At 40.1% G+C, this 22,959-nt stretch overlaps 1 protein-coding gene across 1 annotated transcript in view; it reads right to left on the bottom strand.

Moving 5' to 3' along the window:
- Positions 1 to 2,169: 2,169 nt before the first annotated feature.
- FIGF (c-fos induced growth factor (vascular endothelial growth factor D)) overlaps positions 2,170 to 22,959 on the bottom strand; it is a 40,010-nt gene continuing 19,220 nt past the window's right edge. The window contains exons 2-7 of the mRNA XM_011995534.1: positions 19,905 to 20,115; positions 14,502 to 14,692; positions 11,337 to 11,485; positions 9,253 to 9,353; positions 3,763 to 3,958; positions 2,170 to 2,833 (exon numbers count right to left, since the gene is read on the bottom strand). Of these exons, the coding sequence (XP_011850924.1) occupies positions 2,707 to 2,833; positions 3,763 to 3,958; positions 9,253 to 9,353; positions 11,337 to 11,485; positions 14,502 to 14,692; positions 19,905 to 20,115 (975 nt within the window). The 3' untranslated portion in view covers positions 2,170 to 2,706. The remainder of the gene's footprint in view (positions 2,834 to 3,762; positions 3,959 to 9,252; positions 9,354 to 11,336; positions 11,486 to 14,501; positions 14,693 to 19,904; positions 20,116 to 22,959) is intronic.

Here is a 22,959-nt window from a genome sequence, read left to right as displayed (position 1 = left end):
GCCCTCAAGGACCAGACCCATCCTGACCCAGCCTCAGGGATCCAAGTGCAGATCTTGATGGTAATTGGGAATTAAGGAGGAAGCAGAGGGAGGGGTTTTAGAAGCACAAAGCCAGACCACATTGAGTTTTGGCTTAGCTTAGAATTCCTTATGATAATCTCCATCTAAATGGCAATTATGAAGCCAGAGGCATTTCGAGTCAAAACATGGTTTGAGTTGGTTTTAGGACAGATCCAAGGATCCAGTATAAGCCAAGAACATCTCAGAGGTCCCAAGCTTCTGGGATTTGCTCAGTCTCCCTTCTTTTCTTCAGAATAATTCCTTTGAGTTATAAGATACATTGTATTGTTCAATTTTTTAACTCTAATGAAATTATCAATTCTGAGATTTAGGGAAATAAGATTATCATTTACATTTGACAGATGAGAAAACTGAGGCTTGATGACATTGTTCAGGCTTACAATGTGTTTAGGTGGCAGAGTCTGGCCTTAAATTCATGTCTTTTCTCCTCAGTGATTCATCCCCTCTTTTTGCCAGTCGAGGATAAGCAAAGTAACTCCTTTAATTGTGTGGTATCGTTGAATTGTCTTCTGCACCAAATCTCAAAGGAATTTAACCAAATATCATGGAGAAGTGGGGAGTGGTAGAGACTGAATGAAAAGGCAAAGCAAAGAGTCGAATGCTGAGTATGTTTCCAAAAACTAAGTTATGTGCAAGCATTTTCAGAAGCCTGATTAAAAATACAGTAAAATGAGAAGGAAGAAGCCTGTTGATATCAAGGTCATAAAGTGAGAGCAAGAAGAACAGTGGCAGAAGAGGAGTGACTGGGTTGGCACCAGTAAATGACAAGAGCAATGACAATGGCAGCACAGTGGGGACTGGTTCCAAGGCCAGGTGAAGGTTAGCTCGTGTCCCCAGGGCAGGGACTGAGAGTTAAAGCCAGGGAAGCATCAAAGGACCTGGAGCCCCAGGCTTTGGAGAATTTCAGTGAATGAAGGGAGAATTCAGGAACTGCTTAGGAACCCTGGCAGAGGAAGGGTAGGGATTTAGGCCAGGATCAAACAATGCCACTACCATGGGCTACATTTGTTTACTATTCCTTTGTTTATCATTGTCTTTCTCCTTTTGATTGTACTGTTCCAGGGTGTTCTGGCCTGAGAAACCTGGGTTACACAAATTTGATCAGGACACAGTTTCCAGTCATAATGAGGTTACAGTATGGTGGGGAGATAAACAGAAACACAGCTATTTACACAAATGTGTTGTAAGTACCATAATGGGTTGTGTGTGTCTATATACATATCTATCTATGCAAGATACTATGCAGGGATTAATTTTAAGTTATTTAATACATAACTTAACTCTGCTAATGCTGCTAAATTCCCTCTGTTATGGCAAAATTTCAATGAAGTCTATGTCACCAACAAATTAGATGTAGGAGTACTTTGAGGAAAAAGGCTTTATGTGGCCGGGTGTGCTGGTTCATGCCTGTAATCCTAGCACTTTGGGAGGCCGAGGAGGGTGGATCACAAGGTCAAGAGTTCGAGACCATCCTGGCCAACATGGTGAAACCCTGTCTCTACTAAAAATACAAAAATTAGCTGGGCGTGGTGGCGTGCATCTGTAGACCCAGCTACTCGGGAGGCTGAGGCAGGAGAATCACTTGAACCCGGGAGGCAGAGGTTGGAGTGAGCCGAGATCACACCACTGCACTCCAGCCTGGCGACAGAGTGAGACTCCGTTTAAAAAAAACAAAAACAAAAACAAAAACACAATGCGATAGCTGTAGAACAGAGAGAAGAACTGTGTTGCCATGAGAGTTGGGATGTCCATGACACTGAGATTTGAGTAAGTGCAGAAACTTGGAGCCAGAGGTGGCCAGAAGAAATGCAAACTCTCAAAGAGGTCAAGGGCATGGGATGGGGATCAGGTCAAGTTCCATTTAATCTCAAAGCACAGAGTGACTCGCAGTGGATTCTTGGGCCGCATTTGCTTAGCCTCATTTAGAATCTTAACCTTTCTGAGAGCTATTCCCTTGGTTTCCCAAAACTGAGGTTCAGTGTTTGTGTGTCTCCCTGCACCTTCCACTTAGAAATTCCTTTCTTTCTTTAAAACACATTTTCTTCAGCATAAATACAGAGTGGAAACATATTAAATAACATAAAATTCTATGGCTTGAATAATGGTGTTTATTTTCTTTAAATACACTTAAATATGAAACATCAGATGGTAGGTCATTAAACTGGAAGACTATAAGCTGGACAGTAATCAGAAAGTCAGTACTGATCATACAAATCAAATTCTGCATAAGAAAGAATCAGAATAATTCACAAGAGTTGCGATTAGCAAAGGACTCAGAGACTACAGTTTTCCTCATCTGCTCTGAGTAATCAGTCACATGGCACCTGCCATTCCATGACCAGCACACCTTTCTCATTCACCAAAAATCAAAAACAAAAACAAGACTAAACAAAAGGATGACATGGGTCCCCTCTTCTCCATTCCTTGGCGTGCAGAGGCATCTGCAGCTAGAAGACATCCATGAACCAGGGACTCCTTAGCTGTGAATGGAAGGTTGGTCTGGATTCACTGTGGTGCTGTGTAAAACGAATTTTTTTCTAACATCTGGTGAAAAAACAGTGACAGCAACTTGGCAAAGCAGCATGCTGTTAAAAATGACAGGGATAGGGAACTTGGAACACTGAATCAAGGATTCTCTCGGCTGTGGGGCCCTTGGGCAGCCCTTTTCTCCTTTGGAAAGCGGCAATGCTTTGCACACGCTGTTTTGCCATTTGCACATGGTCTGGTATGAAAGGGGCATCTGTCCTCACAGCTGTTGCCAAAGAAAATAAAGATGAGAATTCAGAATCAATGACTGGATTCAAAAGAATAACTCTGTTCGGATTTGATTACGTTTTCAGAGGCAGTTTTTCAGACATATATTTAAAATGTCAGTATAAAATCCTGCATGGTTATCCCACATGGACTCAAAATCTATTAAAGTGAATCAGTAACCTCCAAGTGTTCTATTCATGAAGAAATTCCTTGCTATATAAATCCGATGATATTCCCTCCATTAAAGAAAAAAAACAAACATATATTGACATATACAATGAGAGACCGAACTAAAGAGGTTGATGATCTGAAACCTCCCCTTCCTAAAATATTATTATTAAGCAATATCCTAATAATTGCTTAAATTTTACCAACTTCATTGTTGTTTAAGAGCTCTAAACCCAGGCCAGGCGCAGTGGCTCACGCCTGTAATCCCAGCACTTTGGGAGGCCGAGGCAGGTGGATCATGAGGTCAGGAGATCGAGACCATCCTGGCCAACATAGTGAAACCCCGTCTCTACTGAAATACAAACATTAGCTGGGCGTGGTGGCATGTGCCTGTAATCCCAGCTACTCAGGAGGCTGAGGCAGGAGAACCCCTTGAACCAGAGAGTCGGAGGTTGCCGTGAGCCCAGATTACACCACTGCACTCCAGCCTGGAGACAGAGCGAGACTCTGTAAAAAACAAACAAACAAACAAACAAAAAACTCTAAACCCATAATAACAGGCAGGATTTTCTTAATTTCATGATTAATCATCACTCTGTATGCCCTTGCTTATTCCTTAGCTGCCAAACCTCTGTTCTATTATCCAAAAGGGACTTAGGCACTAAAGGGAAAAATTAGCTTACTAAAGAATCCCACCAAATTAAAATGGCATTTACATTAAATGTCATGAGTAAAGGCAAGACAACTCAAGGCATTTACCTGCAGGTGTCTGGGTGAAACAGCTTGTGCTTCTGGCAGCAGGTCTCCAGACTTTCTTTGCACTCAAAGCAACTGCAGTTTTTGGGGTGCTGGATTAGATCTTTGGGACACGGTGTTTTACAGACACACTCGCAACGATCTTCATCAAACGTCATGTGTGGTCCACAGAGAGCTGGTTCCTGGAGATGAGGGTGGTCTAAAGAGGAACAGAAACGTATTGGTCAGATAGTTGTAGCGTGGATAATTGGATCACCAAAGTTGATTGTATATTTTACGTCATCCGTGAGTAACTTGGATTCACCCAATCTCCTTCCTATAGATTTATACCCCTATTTTTTTTTACAAGGTGAGGAAGATTAGCCTCTGATTTCACAATACAAACACAGGTTTGTGTGCTTTCTTAGGTTTGTGATTTTTAAAATATCATAAGCTGAATGTTTTTGATAAAATATTTTTAGAGATTTCTATGTTGATGACTTGTTTAAAATGCAAACTTCCACAACCAAGTATTAGTAATAAAATATAGGATGTCTAAGGGGTTATGAGTCTAGCTGTCTCCATTTTTTGGTGGAGATTAAAAGGAGAGACATACAAAATAATTGGTGTTGTAGAAATACACCTCAGACATTCCAGACCAGGGGTAGCAATAGTAATGCATGTTCTCACTGCAGATCATAACACTAGTATAAAAGATATAACAGCAACAATCAACTTTGATTCCACCAACATCTGCTGGAAGATACATTCAGGTAAAGGGGAGGGTCTGAGAAGTTTTTGACATACTCGGCTGACAGATATTTCTTCTAGAAGGTGTATAAAACAATTGAATAGCTACTACTTCAAATCCACTTCTGATTAACAAGTTGAAATTCATTGCAAAATAAATGGAAGAGACAGAAACTTTGGAAGAACTTGACTCTGTCCCTTTAGCATTCTTGAAGGTTTTGGAGGGACATACATGTTTAGTAGTTTTCTCCCCAAACCTGCTTCTCTCCCAGTTTGCCTCATTTAGGGAATGGTGATATTATTCTTGACTCGCCTGCTCTGGTAAGTCTGAGCATCATGTCCACTCAGTTCTGATCCTCTAAATTTGTTCTTTATTTTCCATCCCCCTGCCACTGCCACAATTCAGTCTGTACTTTGTATTTCTTGTGCAGATGGCTGTCGCTCTGTCGCTCATCTTGCCACCACAAGCTTTATCCCTCCAACCTATTCTTCACACGATTAACAAATGCAAACCAAATCACTTCATTCCACTGCTTTGAATGCATTAAAAGTTTCCCTTCTCACAATAAAAACCAATTTTCCCACCAGGACATACAAGGCCCTCCATGAACTGGACCATAATAACCTCACAGACTCATCTTCTGTTTCTCGCTCTCATATATCCTGTGTGTTCCATTTACACCAAATGACAGCACTTTCTGTTGCCCTGATATTCCAGTGCCTCCCAGTCCCATGCCTTTGGCCTTGTCTTTCCTTCTGCCATCCATTTTCCCTGACATCTTTCCCAATGTCTGCAGGTTTAGCTAAGTGTCCTTATCCTGTGCATATTTCCGTCCGATTCTTTCTTGCACTGATTACATTTGTCTGTTTACTTGTACGTTTCCCCCATTAAGTAAAATGTCCTGAAGGGGAAAGAGCAGGTCTCATTGTTCTGTTATAAAATAGGCACTGGATGGATGTTTGTTGGGTTTATCTGGTGTAATAAAAGGGTCCTGAAGCAGGCTTATGTATGGAGGTTCTGAGAATCTCATCCAGCATTCCAAGACATTGGGTTAAACCATATGTTCTTGCCAATATCTGACTTTAATGACATATCAAAATGCCAATCTCGTGTGGTTCAACTTTTTAAACTGTTCTCTAATGGATGATGTTTGAGAACGGGTGCTGGAAGGCTAAATCTGAGAAGTCCCCATTTTGAACTTTGTGAAGAGGAAAAATGTGAGCTTTGTAAGTCACACGCCAGAGAGGCAGATGTCGCTTTGGGGCAAGACAAGAATAACTTGTTAAAGGACAAAGAGGCTCTTTAAAAATTCTCAGTGATCACTAGGTGGCAGCAGAAGTTCACTAAGAATACTTCAGACAGGCCCAAGGCCACTATTGGACAGGGTGGTTTAGGGAAACACAATCCACAAGGTGTTTGCAGAACTTCAGCAGGCTGTTAGGCAGACGCTGTGCTCATGTCCTCATAGCCAAGTTAAAAGGAACAAAAACTGGATGCAAGAGAACTGGTGGTGAAACAGCAAGTAGCTGAGGGTGATATCCTGAAGTATTATGTATTGATTTCCATCCCTAGGGAGTTTGACGATATGTTCTGTTCTCAGCTTTGTTCCTTTTACCATTTTTATCAATGAACTGATAGAATTTTTCAAAATAAATTCTTGAAATTGTGGCTGTCTTCAAGAAGGAAGAGATATATTAAGTATTTTAAAATACAGAATTGGGACCTCCTCGATTTATTCTTTTTTTTTTTTTTTTGGATTGTTTGTTTTAACAATTTAGAGCAATGACCTGAATCTAACAAGATGCAATTAAATTAGACTTGGATTCACTAACCTAAATGTGCTCATCTGGGCAAGAGAAGTCATTGTAGAAAAGGCAGTTGGCTTAACAGTCACATATGTGGAAAAAAAGTATAGTGAGCAGTAAGCTCAGTAAATGCCATCAATTTGATGGGGCCACTGGAGAAAAGAATGTGAACTTGGTCCACATTGGGGACTTATGGGAGATGAGAATGAGAAACAATTGTGATCCAGTCCACCCTGCGCCTCTCACTTACCTCATTGCTACAACTTCCCAAAAGGTTTCCTGCCTCTTTCCCTGCCCCGAGTCAACGCATCCTCTTCTACACTGTTGCTGGTATGATTTTGTTGAAATTCTAATGGGTACTGTCACTCTCCTGCTTGAGTCAGTTGTGTGGTTTCCCTTTGTCCTTAGTATCACATCCAAGCTCCCACGCAAGAATTACAAGGTCCTTCTGCTTTGTCCCTGTGAGCCTGTCCAGCTTCTTCTCTCACATCTAACCAACCCCTTCCCCATTATGTCCCCACCCGTTATATCCCCACCATGCTGAACTTTTTCCAGTATATTCTTTCACCTCCAGCCCTGAGTGCTCAGATCCCCCCTGCTTAGAGTAGCACTTCTCTTCTTCCCTATTCCTCTTTCCACCCTCTACACACGTGTACTGGCTGAGTGCCTTCCCAAGAATTATCTCCAGCAGAAATCAGCTGCCTCACCTAAGGCTACATCCCCTCTCCAAGGCAGCCAATGAACGGTCTACAGGGTTCAGCCTCTTCACCTAGATTTGAGACTTACCTCCACAGGGGTTCCCAGCTTCAACTTCCCGTTGGCTTAGGCTGATGCCTCTTAGCAACAGCATTGTGGTCAGCTGCCTCTCTCTTTACTCTTTAATGCCTTGTGCCTGCCTACAAACCTCCTCCATATAAAACTGTCTCAGAGGCTTTGTGCCAGGAAATCCTCAGCTAGAGCCTTTAAGTTCTAAATATATTGCCCTTCCCACAGTAACTTTCTTTCTTTCTCTCTTTTCTTCTTTCTTTCTTTCTCTCTCTCTCTTTTTTTTTTTTTTTTTTGGAGGCACAGTCTTGCTCTGTCACCCAGGCCCGAGTGTGGTGGCATGATCTCGGCTCACTGCAACCTCTGCCTCCCAGGTTCAAGAGATTCTCATGCCTCAGCCTCCTAAGTAGCTGGGACTATAGGCGCACATCACCACGCCCAGCTGTTTTTTTTTTGTTGTTGTTGTTGTTGTTTTTTGGTTTTTTGTTTTTTTTTTTTTAAGTAGTAGAGATGGGATTTTGCCATGCTGGCCAGGCTAGTTTTCAAACTCCCAACCTCAAGTGATCCTCCCGTCTCGGCCTCCCAAAGTGCTAGGATAACTGGCATGAGCCACCATTCCCGGCCAACCCCACAATAATTTTCTAACACTATTAAAACATGAGTCACATGGAGAAAGAATTAGATTTGTTTTACATGCCTCTATAGGGTAAAACCTGAACTAATGAGTTGATGCTCTTGAGCTGGGCTGTCCAACAAGGTAGCTATGGGCCATATGTGACTATTGGGCATGAAATAGAGAGTCTAAATTGAGATGTGCTGTAAGTGTACAAACACACTGGATTTCAAAGACTTAGCACAAAGAATGTAGGCTAGCGCATAAATTTTTTTACATTGATTGCATGTTGAAATGATAGTATATTGGATAGATTGGATTAAATAAAATATATTAAGATAAATTTCACCTGTTTCTTTTTACCTTTTTAATATGAGTAATGTAAAATGTAAATTACATATATGACTCTTATTGTATTCCATTGGGCAGTCTGGTCTGTTCTAGAGAGAGATTTCAGTTCAGTATAACAACAGGAGTGTGTCCACCCCTTGGCGCTGCCCCATTGGATGGCGAGTCTCCAAATAACTGATGTATGTTCTGGTAGAGGATGGCTGAACACTTGGTGGGAAGAGTGTAAAGAACATTCAAGATCAGCATGGGCATTTAAACTACATAAATATTAAATTTCCTCACATGCTCTGCGTCAAGCTTTCGTGAAAACATTTAGAAGGAAGCTGAGAGGCAGAAGAATGGAGAGTAGGTTGCTATTTACAGTTTTTAGGACAGATTTCTTAGAGTTTAGCCCTTACTGTTCTTGCTTATAGATTATAGTGTTAAAACAAGCAAGGGTAAAACTGCATGACTACTTGTGATTTTTTTTTTTTTTTTTTTTTTTTTTTTTTTTTTGGTGGAACCATGTGAAGCTCTCTGGAAAATAAATTAAAATGCATTCATTTTCAAGCAAATGTTCATCACCCAAAGTCACAGAATTACGGATTATGAGCTATGACAATTGACTATATCTCATTTTGCTCCCAACTCCCCTTAGACCAATAGCCATATTTTGCTTTTGCTTTGCCTTAATTCCAGAAAAAGTTTTCTCTTATTCCCCATTTATTTTTTCAAATTACTGGCATGTTTTCGTATGATGCAATTGATAGAAACCAAGTCCAAAATTACTTTATGTTCCTGTGAGACTTTCATACAAATAAATTAGTAAACTGCAGTTGACTAGTATTTAGTTCTGAAGCAGCTTTCATTCAAGTTTAACAACCCCTTTCAATTTCAATGCTTCAGGATGCTCCAGTAACTCTGGGCTTTTCTTTGAGATTAGAAAGCAGAGTGATGCATTGATGGACTTACTATATGATTATGGTACAGAGGGTTCTGGAATCTGACCACTTCTATCACTCTCAGCTGTGTGACCTTGAGGAAATTACTTGATATCTTGGTGTGTCCATTTTGTAATTGTAAAAAAGAAATAACAATAGCATATTATAGGGTTGTTGTGAGAATTAAATGGGCTAAAACATATAAAAGATTTACAACATTGCCTGGTCATACCAAGTACTCAATAATGTTCACTGCTATTGCTACTACTTTTATTATTACTGTTATTATTTTACTACTACTATCATTACCTTCTGTTCCAGCAAGTGGATTCTCCTCCTGTAAAACACATTTACATTTGTTGCTATCCCATAGCATGTCAATAGGACAGAGTTTCTTGGAATGGGAACAGCTAGGAAAAGAAAACAATGAACCAGATTTAAAAGCTTCCAAGCATAATCAAAACTTTGGAACATTAAATCAATTCCTGATAGAGAATAGTTAAGATTTTTAAAATTTATTTTTTGCTTTTTATTCTCAGTTTAGAGAAATAAGGTTTTGAGATCTATTGCACAGTATGGTAACTACAGTCAATAATAATAATGTATTGTATATTTCAAAATTGCTAAGAGTAAATTTCAAATGTTCTCACCACAAAATGATAAGGATGTGAAAAGAGTTAAGATTTTAAAGGAGCGGGCCGGACACGGTGGCTCACGCCTGTAATCCCAGCACTTTGGGAGGCCGAGGCGGGCAGATCACCTGAGGTCGGGAGTTTGAGACCAGCCTGACCAATATGGAGAAACCCCATCTCTACAATACAAAATTAGCCAGGCGTGGCGGTGCATGCCTGTAATCCCAGCTACTTGGAAGGCTGAGGCAGGAGAATCGCTTGAACCCGGGAGGCGGAGGTTGGAATGAGCCGAGATTGCACCATTGCGCTCCAGCCTGGGCAACAAGAGTGAAACTCTGTCTCAAAAAAAAAAAAAGATTTTAAAGGAGCTTAATTTGTATTTATGAACTGCATCTTACTAGATAGTGATTCTGTAATTATAAATATTCTATGTGGAAATGTTTAGAAACTAAACTGTAATTTTGGAAATTGTAATCTTCTTAAGAAGATGTATGTTAAAACTATGCAAATTATAGCTGTCAACAGTTTATTTACCAAAATTATATATGTTCTAACATACCTCCTAAGAATACCTCCTAAGATTATTTTCTTTTTTTTTTTTAGACGGAGTCTCACTCTGTCACCCAGGCTGGAGTGCAGTGGCGCAATCTCGGCTCACTGCAAGCTCCGCCTCCCGGGTTCACACCATTCTCCTGCCTCAGCCTCCCGAGTAGCTGGGACTACAGGCGCCCGCCACCACGCCCGGCTAATTTTTTGTGTGTTTTTAGTAGAGACGGGGTTTCACCGTGTTAGCCAGGATGGTCTCAATCTCCTGATCTCGTGATCCACCCGCCTCAGCCTCCCAAAGTGCTGGGATTACAGGCGTGAGCCACCGTGCCAGGCCCCTAAGATTGTTTTCTTTAAAATAAAGATAAAAGCATTGGCCAGGATAACAGGAACATCTTGAGAATAAATGTTGCTTTTCTACAAGTTTTCTTTTCTGCTGGAGAGAGGCGGAGGTGTCTTCTTGGCTCAATGTTAACTAATTACCAGCTTACTCTTTTACTTGCCACTCCCGCAATATATTTATTGCTTTACTTTTGCAAAATCTAAGTACCTAACTAATGATCTTTTCATTCAGTCACCCTTTTCTTGTTTCTTTATATTAAATCTTTTTTTTTCTTCAAATAAGTGATCCTTACCTTTGGTTTCGTCGTTTGTCTTATAAACAATTACAAAATTAATCTCAAGAGAATTTCAAAGCCAAATTAATTTTAAGTCATTTTAATTTAAAACAAGGGTTTTTCATTTGGTAATCTTAAGGGGAAAGATTAGAAAGCTGCAAAACTCACGTGCTGCTAGTTTTGTCACTTCCCAATGACCCCAGGAATCTTCTTTATTTTCTCTCATTTCAGGATGTAAATATACAAACAGCCTGAAATAAGTTTTATTTAATGCTTGTTCTGGAACAAGGATACATGTGCTAAATTTGAGGTTAAAGTGGTTTTACACCTGCATTAGACTATGCATATTAAGAACAAATGTGTCTGTGAGTAGACATGACGAGCTCATACCACTGAGCGTTTTGGTCCTACCACAATATATATCTAATATCTAATAAAAATATGTATTTGCCAGTTATTACCAGTAGATTCAGGTTAGAAGCTAAAATATGAATAATTTGAAGATAAATTGGTAACTCTATATTAATGAAATATCCTCTACACACAGTTTTGGCAAGGCAAAAACAAACATAATCCAGTACAAAAAAAAAGTGCTTACCGATCTTCTTCAGGGACCTGGATGGATCTTCTGATAATTGAGTATGGATGGCGCGGGACTGTTGGCAAGCACTTACAACCTGTATGATTGGCAACTTTAACAGGCACTAATTCAGGTACTGATGTCAAAGGCACTGATATCTCAAAGAGCTACAGCAGAGAAAGATAAACACAATATATTTTTTTAATTTTATATATTACTTTTTAAATTGTTCCAGTTTGAATTTTTGCCTTTGTCATTTATGGTAATGACTTTAGCCGAGTTGTCCGTTAAGAATGGAACTAAACAGGCTCATCTAACATTATGAAGTGTTTAAGTTTGGTCAAATCTCTTAACTTTTTGATCATTGATACCCTTGTAAAATGGTACTGTTAATCCCTACTCCTGCTTTACATTTGAGTGTAAATCATAAGGATTAAATGAGATTAAAGCTATGCAGTTTCTTTAGGATTTTATTAGAATAGGTTATTATTCAAACTATTTACTTACCCCTTCTCATACCATTTTTATTGAAGAAATATAGTTTCCTAGCTCTTGACTTTGTATTTGGCCACGTCACTTTCTTTGGCTAGTGAGATGTTAGCAGACACGACAGAAGTACAAATTTGAACTGTGCATGTTTTATGGGGCTTGTTTTCTCAAACTTATGCTGTAGCCACGAAAAGAACGTAATCTGGCAGGCTTGCTGGTCCAAGCGATGGGAAACATAGAAGTTGACTTGGACTCACATTGCAGCTTAGAGTCAAGCCCCGCTGAACCCACCCTAAACTAACTGAACCTCAGATACGTAAGTGAGAATAAATCATTGTTGTTTGGAACCACTGAGTTTTAGTGTGTTTGTTATGCAGCATTGTGTATTAATAGCTGATACAAGATCATCATGCCCAAACAAATAATTATAGCTAACATGTATATCATTCTTTCTACGCTTTCTGTGGGCCAGGCCCTGTTGTAAGTGCTTTCATGTTACCTCATTTACCCCTTATAACAGCATTATGGGGTGGGTTTTTATTATTCCCATCTTACAGGTGAAGAAACAGACGTACAGAGAGATGATACAACTTTCTTGAGTGGTTCTATGATGTGTGGATGAGTTTGAAGTTGATTTTAATGTATTGTCCATTCAATCATCATTCCATGTAGTCCTTACTACATAGAGTATTCATTTGTTCACTTTGTTTCTAAGAGGTGGTTTGCCAAATAGTCCATAACTTTGGGGCGAGAGATAGTTTTTGTTTTATTTTGTTTTGTTTTGAGATGGAGTCCCGCTCTGTTGCCCAGGCTGGAGTGCAATGGCATGATCTCAGCTCACTGCAAGCTCCGCCTGCTGGGTTCATGCCATTCTCCTGCCCCAGCCTTCCAAGTAGCTGGGACTACAGGCGCCCGCCACCACGCCTGGCTAATTTTTTTTTTTTAATTTTTTAGTAGAGACGCAGTTTCACCGTGTTAGCCAGGATGGTCTTGATCTCCTGACCCTGTGATCCACCTGCCTCAGCCTCCCAAAGTGCTGGGATTACAGGCGTGAGCCACCGCGCCCGGCCGAGAGATAGTTTTTTAAAAACTACTATTAATATGTTCAAAAATTCATATTTGGAAGAAAACCTGCTGTACACTTACACTTAAGTGCATTCTATGAAATTAATCATTTGTTGAGTACAGCAGTCAAAATGAAGTACTCAACTATCTATTAAGTGGAAGCAATCCATTAAGGCTGTGTTTATTCTGACCTCTCAATATGTAATGGAACTTCCATGAGTCTAAGAGAGAGTGTTTTTGTAGTGTTTACTTTGCATAAACTTCATCCTCTTGCACAATTTTTTGGTTGTGCTCTAGGGAATCACATGATCATGAACTAAACCCTCTTACGTTATGCAAGCTTTGTTTCTACTAAGAATTGATGCTTAGCCCTACTTGGGTCATTCTTTTTTCTAATTGTCAAATAGTAGAGGTTAAAATTTGCACAAGCTCCAAGATTCTCTAAAAGAATTTAGAAAAAGCAACTCTCCAGTTTAAAGGATATTTTAGAGGGTGGAGGAACAAAATTCAGGATAAGTAAATCTATTAACAAAACAAATCAGCATTAAGAAAATTACCTAACATGGATATGTTCAGTGCATGAAATTTTCTTGTACTACCTCTTTTTGCAATTAAAAGGAGAATAAATCATATAGGCAAACTGACAAATAAGTATATCAACATTCAAGGAATATGCAACAGATACCAAAAAGAACGTAGTTTGATGCACAGTTTTTAAATATTGCTTTCCCAAGTGTGTTACTACTGCTCTCATATGCGACATTTATTAAAAACATGGTAACCAGAGAAAGGAAAACTTACCTAAGCAAAGGGAGTTTTATAAGATGAAGAGGGCTGAATTATTTCTTTCATGGGGACTGCAGAATTATTTCCAAATGTCTTTTGTGCTAGGTATTCTCTCTTTGCCCCTCCAGAGACACCATCCTCTCTCCTTCTTTCCCCATCAGGCTCTGTGCCCCAGGACGCTGCCCTCCATGGGCTACATCTATAAACCCTCTTGCCTCTCCCAGCCCCTGCCCCAACTCCCTGCCAGGCCAAGAGCTGACAGTGGCCAGTCCAGCAACTCTCTTCTCCGCTTTCCCTCTGGGTTCCCGTAACTGCTCCCTCCCCTTGTCTCCTCAGTCTAAGGGTGGGGAAGTCTCCCCCTTTTTGCTAGCTTCAGGTGCTTCACTGTCCCATCCCTCTTTCCCCAATTCTGCCCACAACCTTCATTAAACTTTTTTTTGAGCAACACAGAACCTGATGGATACACAAGACAGCACAGCTATCTTCATTCCTTTTAACATCCTATCCTAGTAACTTCCATATGGTTTTCTGAGTCTTGACATTATAGCAACAGAGAGACAATAACTGATAATAGTTCAGGCTCTGGCCTCCCACAGACCTGGGTTTGAATCCCAGCTCTGCTATTTATCAGCCATGTAACCTTGGATAAGTAAGTTACCTCTCTGAGCCCCAGTTTCCTCATCTATAAAGGAGGACAAAATACCCTCTTGGCTTGTTTCAAAGATTAAATGTGATTATGCACACAGAGCATTTAGTACAGTGTTTGGCAACAAGGTTGTTGTAGCGATCGACGCTATTATAATCAGGGCTTTAGAGATAGCAGGCTTGCCGATGTCCTCATACCTGTTTGGAAATGTACGAGGTGCTGGTGTTCATACAGATGAGGCTCTCTTCATTGCAACAGCCACCACATCGGAACACGTTCACACAAGGGGGCTTGAAGAATGTGTTGGTACTCTTCCCCAGCTCACTGGCCACCTCCACGCATGTTTCTCTAGGGCTGCACTGAGTTCTTTGCCATTCTTCATCTATAACTGCAGAGAGAAAGCTCACTGGGGCTAGCAGATGGAATGGCCCTGATGTGCCAACGTGTGCCAGAGTTACGCTGAGCATAGTCATTTTCACATTTCTACTGCTTGTTTCTTTTACTAGATGGATATTTTTTGTCAGTCCTTTAACCAAGATTGTTTGCAGAGAAGTTACAATAATCTCTGTGCTCTTTCCCATTTATACCATACCTTTGTAGAATATAAGTATTTTATTTCCCTTTGAGGTATAACACCATGTCCTGTACATAATTACACTGGATACATCTGGAGAAGCTGGCTAATAGGGAAGTAAATAGAAGCATGTAAAGAAATAACATGTAAATATTATTTATCAAACAATTTACTAGATACAGCTGGATAGCATTTCTTCTGCTTAAAGCCAGGTGTAGGTAGGTTTTAGCATCATCAAGAAATATGTTTCTGTTGGTTGCTTAAGTAACTACAGTAGGATTTAAACTTGGCAAATGCATAAATGGAAATTGAAGTGAAACTAATCCTTCCTCAAATCAGAGTTTTCTCATTTGCAAGTGCCCGATACTGATATTTATATAAATGATGAAATAAGCCTGTTCGTATTAATAGAATGAGCAATCCTTTGGCCATAGTTAATTTGAAAGTAACAAGAAAAAAGAAACAAGCCTATGGGAATAAAAAAAATTATATACTTTCTTAAAAAACAGTACTTGCTTTTCTCTCATATTTTATTTTTTAAATTCAACTTTGACCCTTTGGTACTTAATACTGCATAGCCTTTCTACAGGTGTTTTGGGGGAAAGATTCAATTTTATGATAAAGACAACACAAAGACTTCCTTGTAGCTTGCCATGGAACTGTAGAGTTTATTTATTATATGTGGGGGTGTGGTGCTGGTGAAAATCTCTTGTGGTAGGCAGCTTTGAAACTAACCCCCAGTGGTCCCCACCTCCTGATAGTCATGCCCTTGTGTAAATCTCTTCTCCTTGTCTGTGAGCTGGACCTAGTAACTTGCTTCTTATGAAGAGAATACAGAAAAAGTGATGGGATACCACTTCCATGATGAAGTTAAAAAAGATTGCAATCTTGTTTCTACTTATTGCAAATTCTCTTCTTTCTTATTCTGTCTCACTTTCTCACACACACACTCTTTCTCTCCTTCTCCACTTGCAGGCTTTTTTTTTTTTTTTTAACTTATTTTACTTTAAGTTCTGGGATACATGTGCAGAACGTGCAGGTTTGTTACATAGGTGTACGTGTGCCATGGTGGTTTGCTGCACCTATCAACCTGTCATCTAGGTTTTAAGCCCCGCGTGCATTAGGTATTTGTCCTAATGTTCTCCTTCCCTTTGTCCCCCACCCCCCAACAAGCCCTTGTTTGTGATGTTCCCCTCCTTGTGTACATCTGTTCTCATTGTTCAACTCCCACTTATGAGTGAGAACATGCGGTGTTTGGTTTTCTGTTCTTGTGTTAGTTTGCCGCCATGTTAGAAAGGTCCACATGACAAGGAACTTGGGGCAGCCTCTGGCCAATAGCCAGCGAGGAACGAAGACCCTCAGTCCAACAGCCTGTGAGAAATTGAGTCCTGCAAACAACATCTGACTGAACTTGAAAGCAGTGCCCTAAGATGCCTGCAGCCCAGGCCAATATCTTGACTGCAGCCTCCGGAGACATCTGAAGCAGAGAAACTGATCTAGGTCATGTCAGCATTTCTGGCCCACAGAAACTGAGATAAATATTGTTTTAAGTAGCTAAGTTTTGTGGTAATGTGTTATGCAACAATAGACAAACTATCCTTTATTTTTACTGCATTTTCAAGAACTCTCCTGAGATTATTCTGAGTTCCCATATATGGGAATAGAAGGGATAGAGAAGACCTCTGCTTGAAGTATACCGATACAATATTACCATTTGAGATGTGACCCTAGTCCCTAAATTATTCCCTTATAACATCTTCTCCATATCCTTTCTCCTTTTTCATCCCTTAATACCAATATTTTTCATATGTTGCTTCTTCAATCACTGAAAACATAATATGGGTTGTCTGGAGCACTGCATTATACTACACAGTTTACCTAAACTTTGGGGTTTTTTCCTCATAATAAAACATTCTATCCTAAGAAACTTTTTTCTTTTTTTTTTTTTTTTTTTTTTGAGACAGAGTCTTGCTGTGTTGCCAGGCTGGAGTGCAGTGGTGTGATCTCGGCTTACTGCAACCTCCACCTCCTGGGTTCAAGCGATTTTCCTGCCTCAGCCTCCCAAGTAGCTGGGATTAGAGGCATGCACCACCATGCCCAGCTAATTTTTGTATTTTCGGTAGAGACGGGGTTTCGCCATGTTGGCCAGGCTGGTCTTGATCTCTTAACTTTGTGATCCGCCCACCTTGGCCTCCCAAAGTGCTGGGATTACAGGTGTAAGCCACTGTGCCCAGCCCCTAAGAAACCTTTTTAAACATTTCTGATTATTAATATTTATATAAAAAGCCTGAATGCTGCACATGAGGGATAAATTACTCAATTAAGTATTATTATGGTTATTATTTAATTCACTGCAATTAATCATGAATCCTTGAAAAAACAAGAAACCAACCTATGAAAATATTCCCAATTTAAAATTCTACTTAAATGTTGCTTTCCATTTGCTTTTTCTCTCTTTATAAAACTAAGTTTTGAAATTGGAGTGGTAAGCTTTTAATCAAAATCATACGCAATTATGACCAACATCACTGATTAAAGGCTTCATAACTCTACTATTCTTTACTACTTCCCAGCAGGACTGCTCTGCCTCAGGAAATTACCTTGAAATCCACAAGGGAGACTTGATAACAAATTCTAATTGGTGTAACATGCCGATTTCATTATTCACTGCTTCTAACTTAGTAAATAACTTTAGATGATTCCCTATGAAATTAGGAGATAAATTCATAGGGTTTGCAAATTCTGTGATATTTTAATGGTTTTTTCCTTAGAAAATGTCAATGTCATTGACTTTTTTTTTTTTTTTTTTTTTTTTTGAGACGGAGTCTCGCTCTGTCGCCCAGGCTGGAGTGCAGTGGCCGGATCTCAGCTCACTGCAAGCTCCGCCTCCCGGGTTCACGCCATTCTCCTGCCTCAGCCTCCCGAGTAGCTGGGACTACAGGCGCCCGCCACATCGCTGGGCTAGTTTTTTGTATTTTTTAGTAGAGACGGGGTTTCACCGTGTAGCCAGGATGGTCTCGATCTCCTGACCTCGTGATCCACCCGTCTCGGCCTCCCAAAGTGCTGGGATTACAGGCTTGAGCCACCTCGCCGGGCCGTCATTGACTTTTTTTTAGATCACCTAGTCTTGGTTTTATGGTAACATTCATCTTCATGAAATAGCTCCAGGCTCACCTCAGGCCTTCAGTCAGGTAATCTGGTTAAGGCCTTTGACCTCTAGATGAGGTGCCAACCCTTTGTTCTCATGAAGGCTATGTTAATTCACCACATAGAAACATCTAGAGCTTCAAATTCCTGTCTGAAGTGAGCTCAAGGCTATGGTTCCCACCATGTCAACTCACTTAGACACACAGTCATACACATGAACACAAAGAATCCTTTTCACACTTATGCCCAAGGTGCTACCAAAGAATATTTCCCCATCTATGCACAGCTTTCCCCACCGCCAACAAGAGGTCTGTGCAACCCCAACATCTTTTTACAAATGGGAAAAAACAAATACGATTTTAGGTAGAAAGAAAAAAATAGTTTTGGCCTAGTGGTTAATTTGAATTATGCTATATATATAATCAGTTACCAGGTAATCATGTTAATCAAATCTAGAATGCTAGATCAGCAATGCTGTAGCAGCTTCTTTTGTTGTTTTGACATGTCATCAAAAAATTAAATGCCTAATCAGAAACCACAGAACTTTACTTGACAAGCATTTTTTATTCATTATGGCACAGTACCTATACACACTGGTTTCCTTCCTTCCTTCCTTCCTTCCTTCCTTCCTTCCTTCCTTCCTTCCCTTTTTTTTGAGACAGAGTTGCACTCTTGTTGCTCAGGCTGGAGTGCAATGGCGCGACCTCAGCTCACTGCAACCTCTGCCTCCTGGGTTCAAGCAATTCTCCTGCCTCAACCTCCCAAGTAGTTGGGATTACAGGCATGCACCGCCATGCCCGGCTAATTTTGTATTTTCAGTAGAGACAGGTTTTCACCATGTTGGTCAGCCTGGTCTCGAACTCCTGACTTCAGGTGATCCACCCACCTCGACCTCCCAAAGTGCTGGGATTACAGGTGTCATCCACTACGCCTGGCCTGATTTTCTTTTAAAGAATCCTCATACCTTACTAGGGAACAATCATTAACCTTATTTCAAATTATGCTATTTTCTAGTCTGGAGCTTTGATCATTTTGTCTTGAGAATTTTCTCCCTTCGTTATTCTCCTAGCAATACCAGTACCCAATATTACAACTCAGTGTCCAACTTTTACTTTTCACTTTATTAAAAATCACACACCTTTGCAGAAATAAAAAACAAAAAGCTATATCTAATCTATTCGTTCGGGGGTGGTGGTTTTCTTGAGACAGGATCTTGCTTGTTGCCCAGGCTAGAGTGTAGTAGCATGATCATGGCTCACTGTAGCCTCGACCTCCTGGGCTCAGCAGATCCTCCCACCTCAGCCTCCCAAGTAACTGGGAATATAGGCACATACCACAATGCTCAGCTATTTTTTTCTGTTTTTTTTGTAGAGATGGGGTCTCGTCATGTTGCCCAGGCTGGTCTCAAACTCCTGGGCTCAAGCAATCTGCCTTCCCTGGCCTCCCAAAGTGCTGGGATTACAGGCATGAGCCACCATGCCTGGCCATTTTTGGTTTTTATCTATGTATGTATGGCAGTAGAATACTCCTTGTGGATGAATCCCCAGGTTTTATTTTCTAAGTAAACCTTATGATTTTTTTTCTATTGAGAACAATAGTCTTCCTGGGTTTTCTTTGCCCCCACATCCTTGAATTAAATTTATTTCTATATTTTGAAATGTTCTTTTGTGTTTTTTATCTCAAAATCATATTGAATATATTTCTCTGTGAAGTAAATATTAAAAAATCAAGATTCTGCACTAACACTGAAGTTATGAAATCAAAGACTGACTTTCATTCTCCCTCTGACACGTGTCTGCCCTACGTAGAGTTTTGGAGAAAGTAAGTGTATTTGGCACTATCTGGTAAAGAGAATTTGTCTCCACATCCACACACCTACCTTTCAGTGTTTCAATGTCATAGAAAGTTGCTGCGAACCTAGTGGACCGATGGGATGCTGAGCGAGAGTCCATGCTGGTAAAACTTTTGAGCCTCAGCCTGCATCTCCACAGCTTCCAGTCCTCAGAGTGAGTAATTCGAAGGAGTTCCTCCAAACTAGAAGCAGCCCTGATCTGCTGTTCAGATCGTTCTAATGTGGACTGAGATGACCGCTTAAAAAAACAAAAACACCAGTTTAAAAACAAATTACTAAATTTTAAATTTGTCATAATAATCTTCATTGCTGACACTTAGAAGCATAAATACATCTGTAAATTAATTAGAGATACTATTGAAATATATGCCAGTGCCTAGGAAAAAGGATATCTTCTAGTATTGTTGATTCACATTCTGCTCATTTTTGATTGAATCAAAGGATTTACTTATTTCTCCTGGGTTCTCAGAACACTTACAAAGAAAACTGTAGTGTATCGAATGGTGGGCCTCAAATTGATATGTCCACATCCTAACCCACAGAACCTGTGAACATTACCTTAATTTGGAAAAAAGGATCTGTATAGATGTAATGAAGTTAAGGATCTTAAAATGAGATCCTCCTGGATTATCTGTGTGGACCCTAAATACTGTACAATGACAAGTGTCCTTATAAGAGACGGAAGAGAAGACAGGGACACAGAGGAAGGCCAACTGAAGACGGAGGCAGAGACTGGAGTGATGCAGTCACAAGTGGGGGATTGCCTAGAGCCATCAGAAGCTGGATGAAGCAAGAAAAGATTCTCTCCAAGAGTGTTTGAAGGGCGTGCAGCCTTGCTGACCCTTCCATTTTGAAATTCTAGACTCCGGAGCTGTGAGAAAATAAATTTCTGTTATTTTAAGCCACCAAGTTTGTGATAATTAGTCACGGCAGCCACAGGAAATGAATAGATGTTTATCATATTATTTTTGTGACAGTAGCTAATGACAGTTGATTTCATCTCTGTTATTTGTTTGAGAAATTGATCTACAAAGTCCTGGGTAACCTGCCTACAGTCACAAAATAAAGATATCAAGCCCCTGATAACCTGAATTTTCTTACTTCTAACCCTCTTTCTTTATTTTCTTTTAAAACCTACTATTTCAAAAACACAATCTTTTCCTGACAAAATACTTTTCTGGGGTTTTACACTCTAGAAGTATAAGAGTTTAATACTCTTATAGAACTATAAAATACTCTTCTAGAGTTTGGTTTCCATACAGTTGCATGAACTGTATTGGCGGATACAGTGCAACTGTATTGGATGGGTTTGTAAGAAAAAAAAGACTTGGTAGATAAAAAATTTTCAGTATGTAGCCTCTTGTTCAAAATTGGGGGCTTAGTTATATAAATAATGATATATGCATACAACAAATTCTATGTGATCATTAAAACAAAGGATGTAGAGGTATATTGGGACAGAACGAACTGAGATCCTTCCTGGAATGTGCTGGAGAAATGATAAGGTGATCTGTCTATGGCTAGGGCCTCAGATTCTCTCTTGCTGACCCTGTAGTTACTAGATGTTTGTTTTGCTGGGAGGTTGGAGTATGCAGGCTGAGGCCATTTGTAGAGCTGGGATGAGGGAGGAGGCAAAGGACCAGTGCTGAGAGAGGAGGGTGGAAGGGAGAGGTGAATGTTAGCTGCCTGCTGCAGGGCGAGGAACAGTGGGGGAAAACAAAGATGAGCAAAAGGGGCTGTTAAAAAGCTTTGCATTGGGTCGTGTGATGTACACCCTCCTCCACTGAGCCTCAAAAGCTGTAGTTAAAATCTACATCATGCATTAGCATTTTAGGAGTAGACTTTTTTTTAGACATGCTAGTGGACACTGAGAGTTGTCCAAAAGTAGGTACTCAGAAGAGCAAGTGTGGTCCGAGTCATGTGTGATTCAGCTATGATATAACCTCTTTTAAAATTACTTATGTATTTTTACTTAGGTACTTATGTACATCATATATACATACTTATACGGATATATGAAGAACATCTGGTGACATATACATGAAAACGTAAACAATGGTTATTCTTTCTTTCTTTCTTTTCGAGACCGAGTCTGGCCCTGTCATCCAGGCTGCAGTGCAGTGGCACCATCTCTGCTCACTGCAACCTCAGCCTCCTAGGTTCAAGCGATTCTCCTGCCTCAGCCTCCTGAGTAGCTGGGACTACAGGAGCATGCCACCATGCCCGGCTAATTTTTGTACGTTTAGTAGAGATGGGGTTTTGCTATGTTGCCCAGGCTGGTTTTGAACTCCTGGGCTCAAGTGATCTGCCCGCCTTGGCCGCCCAAAGTGTTTTGATTACAGACATGAGCCACTGCACCTGGCCAACAATGGTTATTCTTTACATCAAGAGCTATCAAACTATGGTATCCCAGCCTAATTTAGCCTGCTGCCTGCCTGTTTTTGTAAATCAAGTTGTATTGACACGCAGCCATGTGCATTCACTTACTTATTGTCTATGGCTGCTTTCATACTACAAAAGCAGAGTTGAGAATTTGAGACAGAGACCTTCATGGCAGTTTCAATCTGAGGCCACTTGTCTGTTTTTTCTCAATTCTTTAATATTCTCAGCCATTATCATTTTCATTATTCCACCTGTAATATTGTCTCTACTCTCTTTTTTGAAAAATATTGGAGGCTTTTAATCATCTTACATGTCTCTTAAATGTGCTTCTATATTTAGCTATTTTTTCCCCTTCACCTCTCTCTAATGTGTTTTGGGTAAATTAATTGGTTCATCTTTCCAATCACCAACTCTCCAATTGTTGTGAGTCTAGAGTTTACTTTGTTACAGTTTTAATTTCAATCAACATATTTCTAATTTCAAGTATTTCTACTTCATTCTTCTTCCTATCTACTTTCTGTTACATTTCTGTATATTCTTCCTAGTTTGTCTCTTTTTTTTTTTTTTTTTTTTTTTTTTTTTTTTTTTGAGACGGAGTCTAGTTTTGTTGCCCAGGCTGGAGTGCAGTGGTGCAATCTCGGCTCACTGCAAGCTCCGCCTCCCAGGTTCACCCCATTCTCCTGCCTCAGCAGGAGAATGT

Source organism: Mandrillus leucophaeus, unplaced genomic scaffold (genome assembly GCF_000951045.1).
Source record: "Mandrillus leucophaeus isolate KB7577 unplaced genomic scaffold, Mleu.le_1.0 Scaffold490, whole genome shotgun sequence".
Taxonomy (NCBI): domain Eukaryota; kingdom Metazoa; phylum Chordata; class Mammalia; order Primates; family Cercopithecidae; genus Mandrillus; species Mandrillus leucophaeus.
The sequence above is the reverse complement of the archived record's forward strand: the minus strand, read 5'-3'. Positions and strand labels throughout refer to the sequence as shown.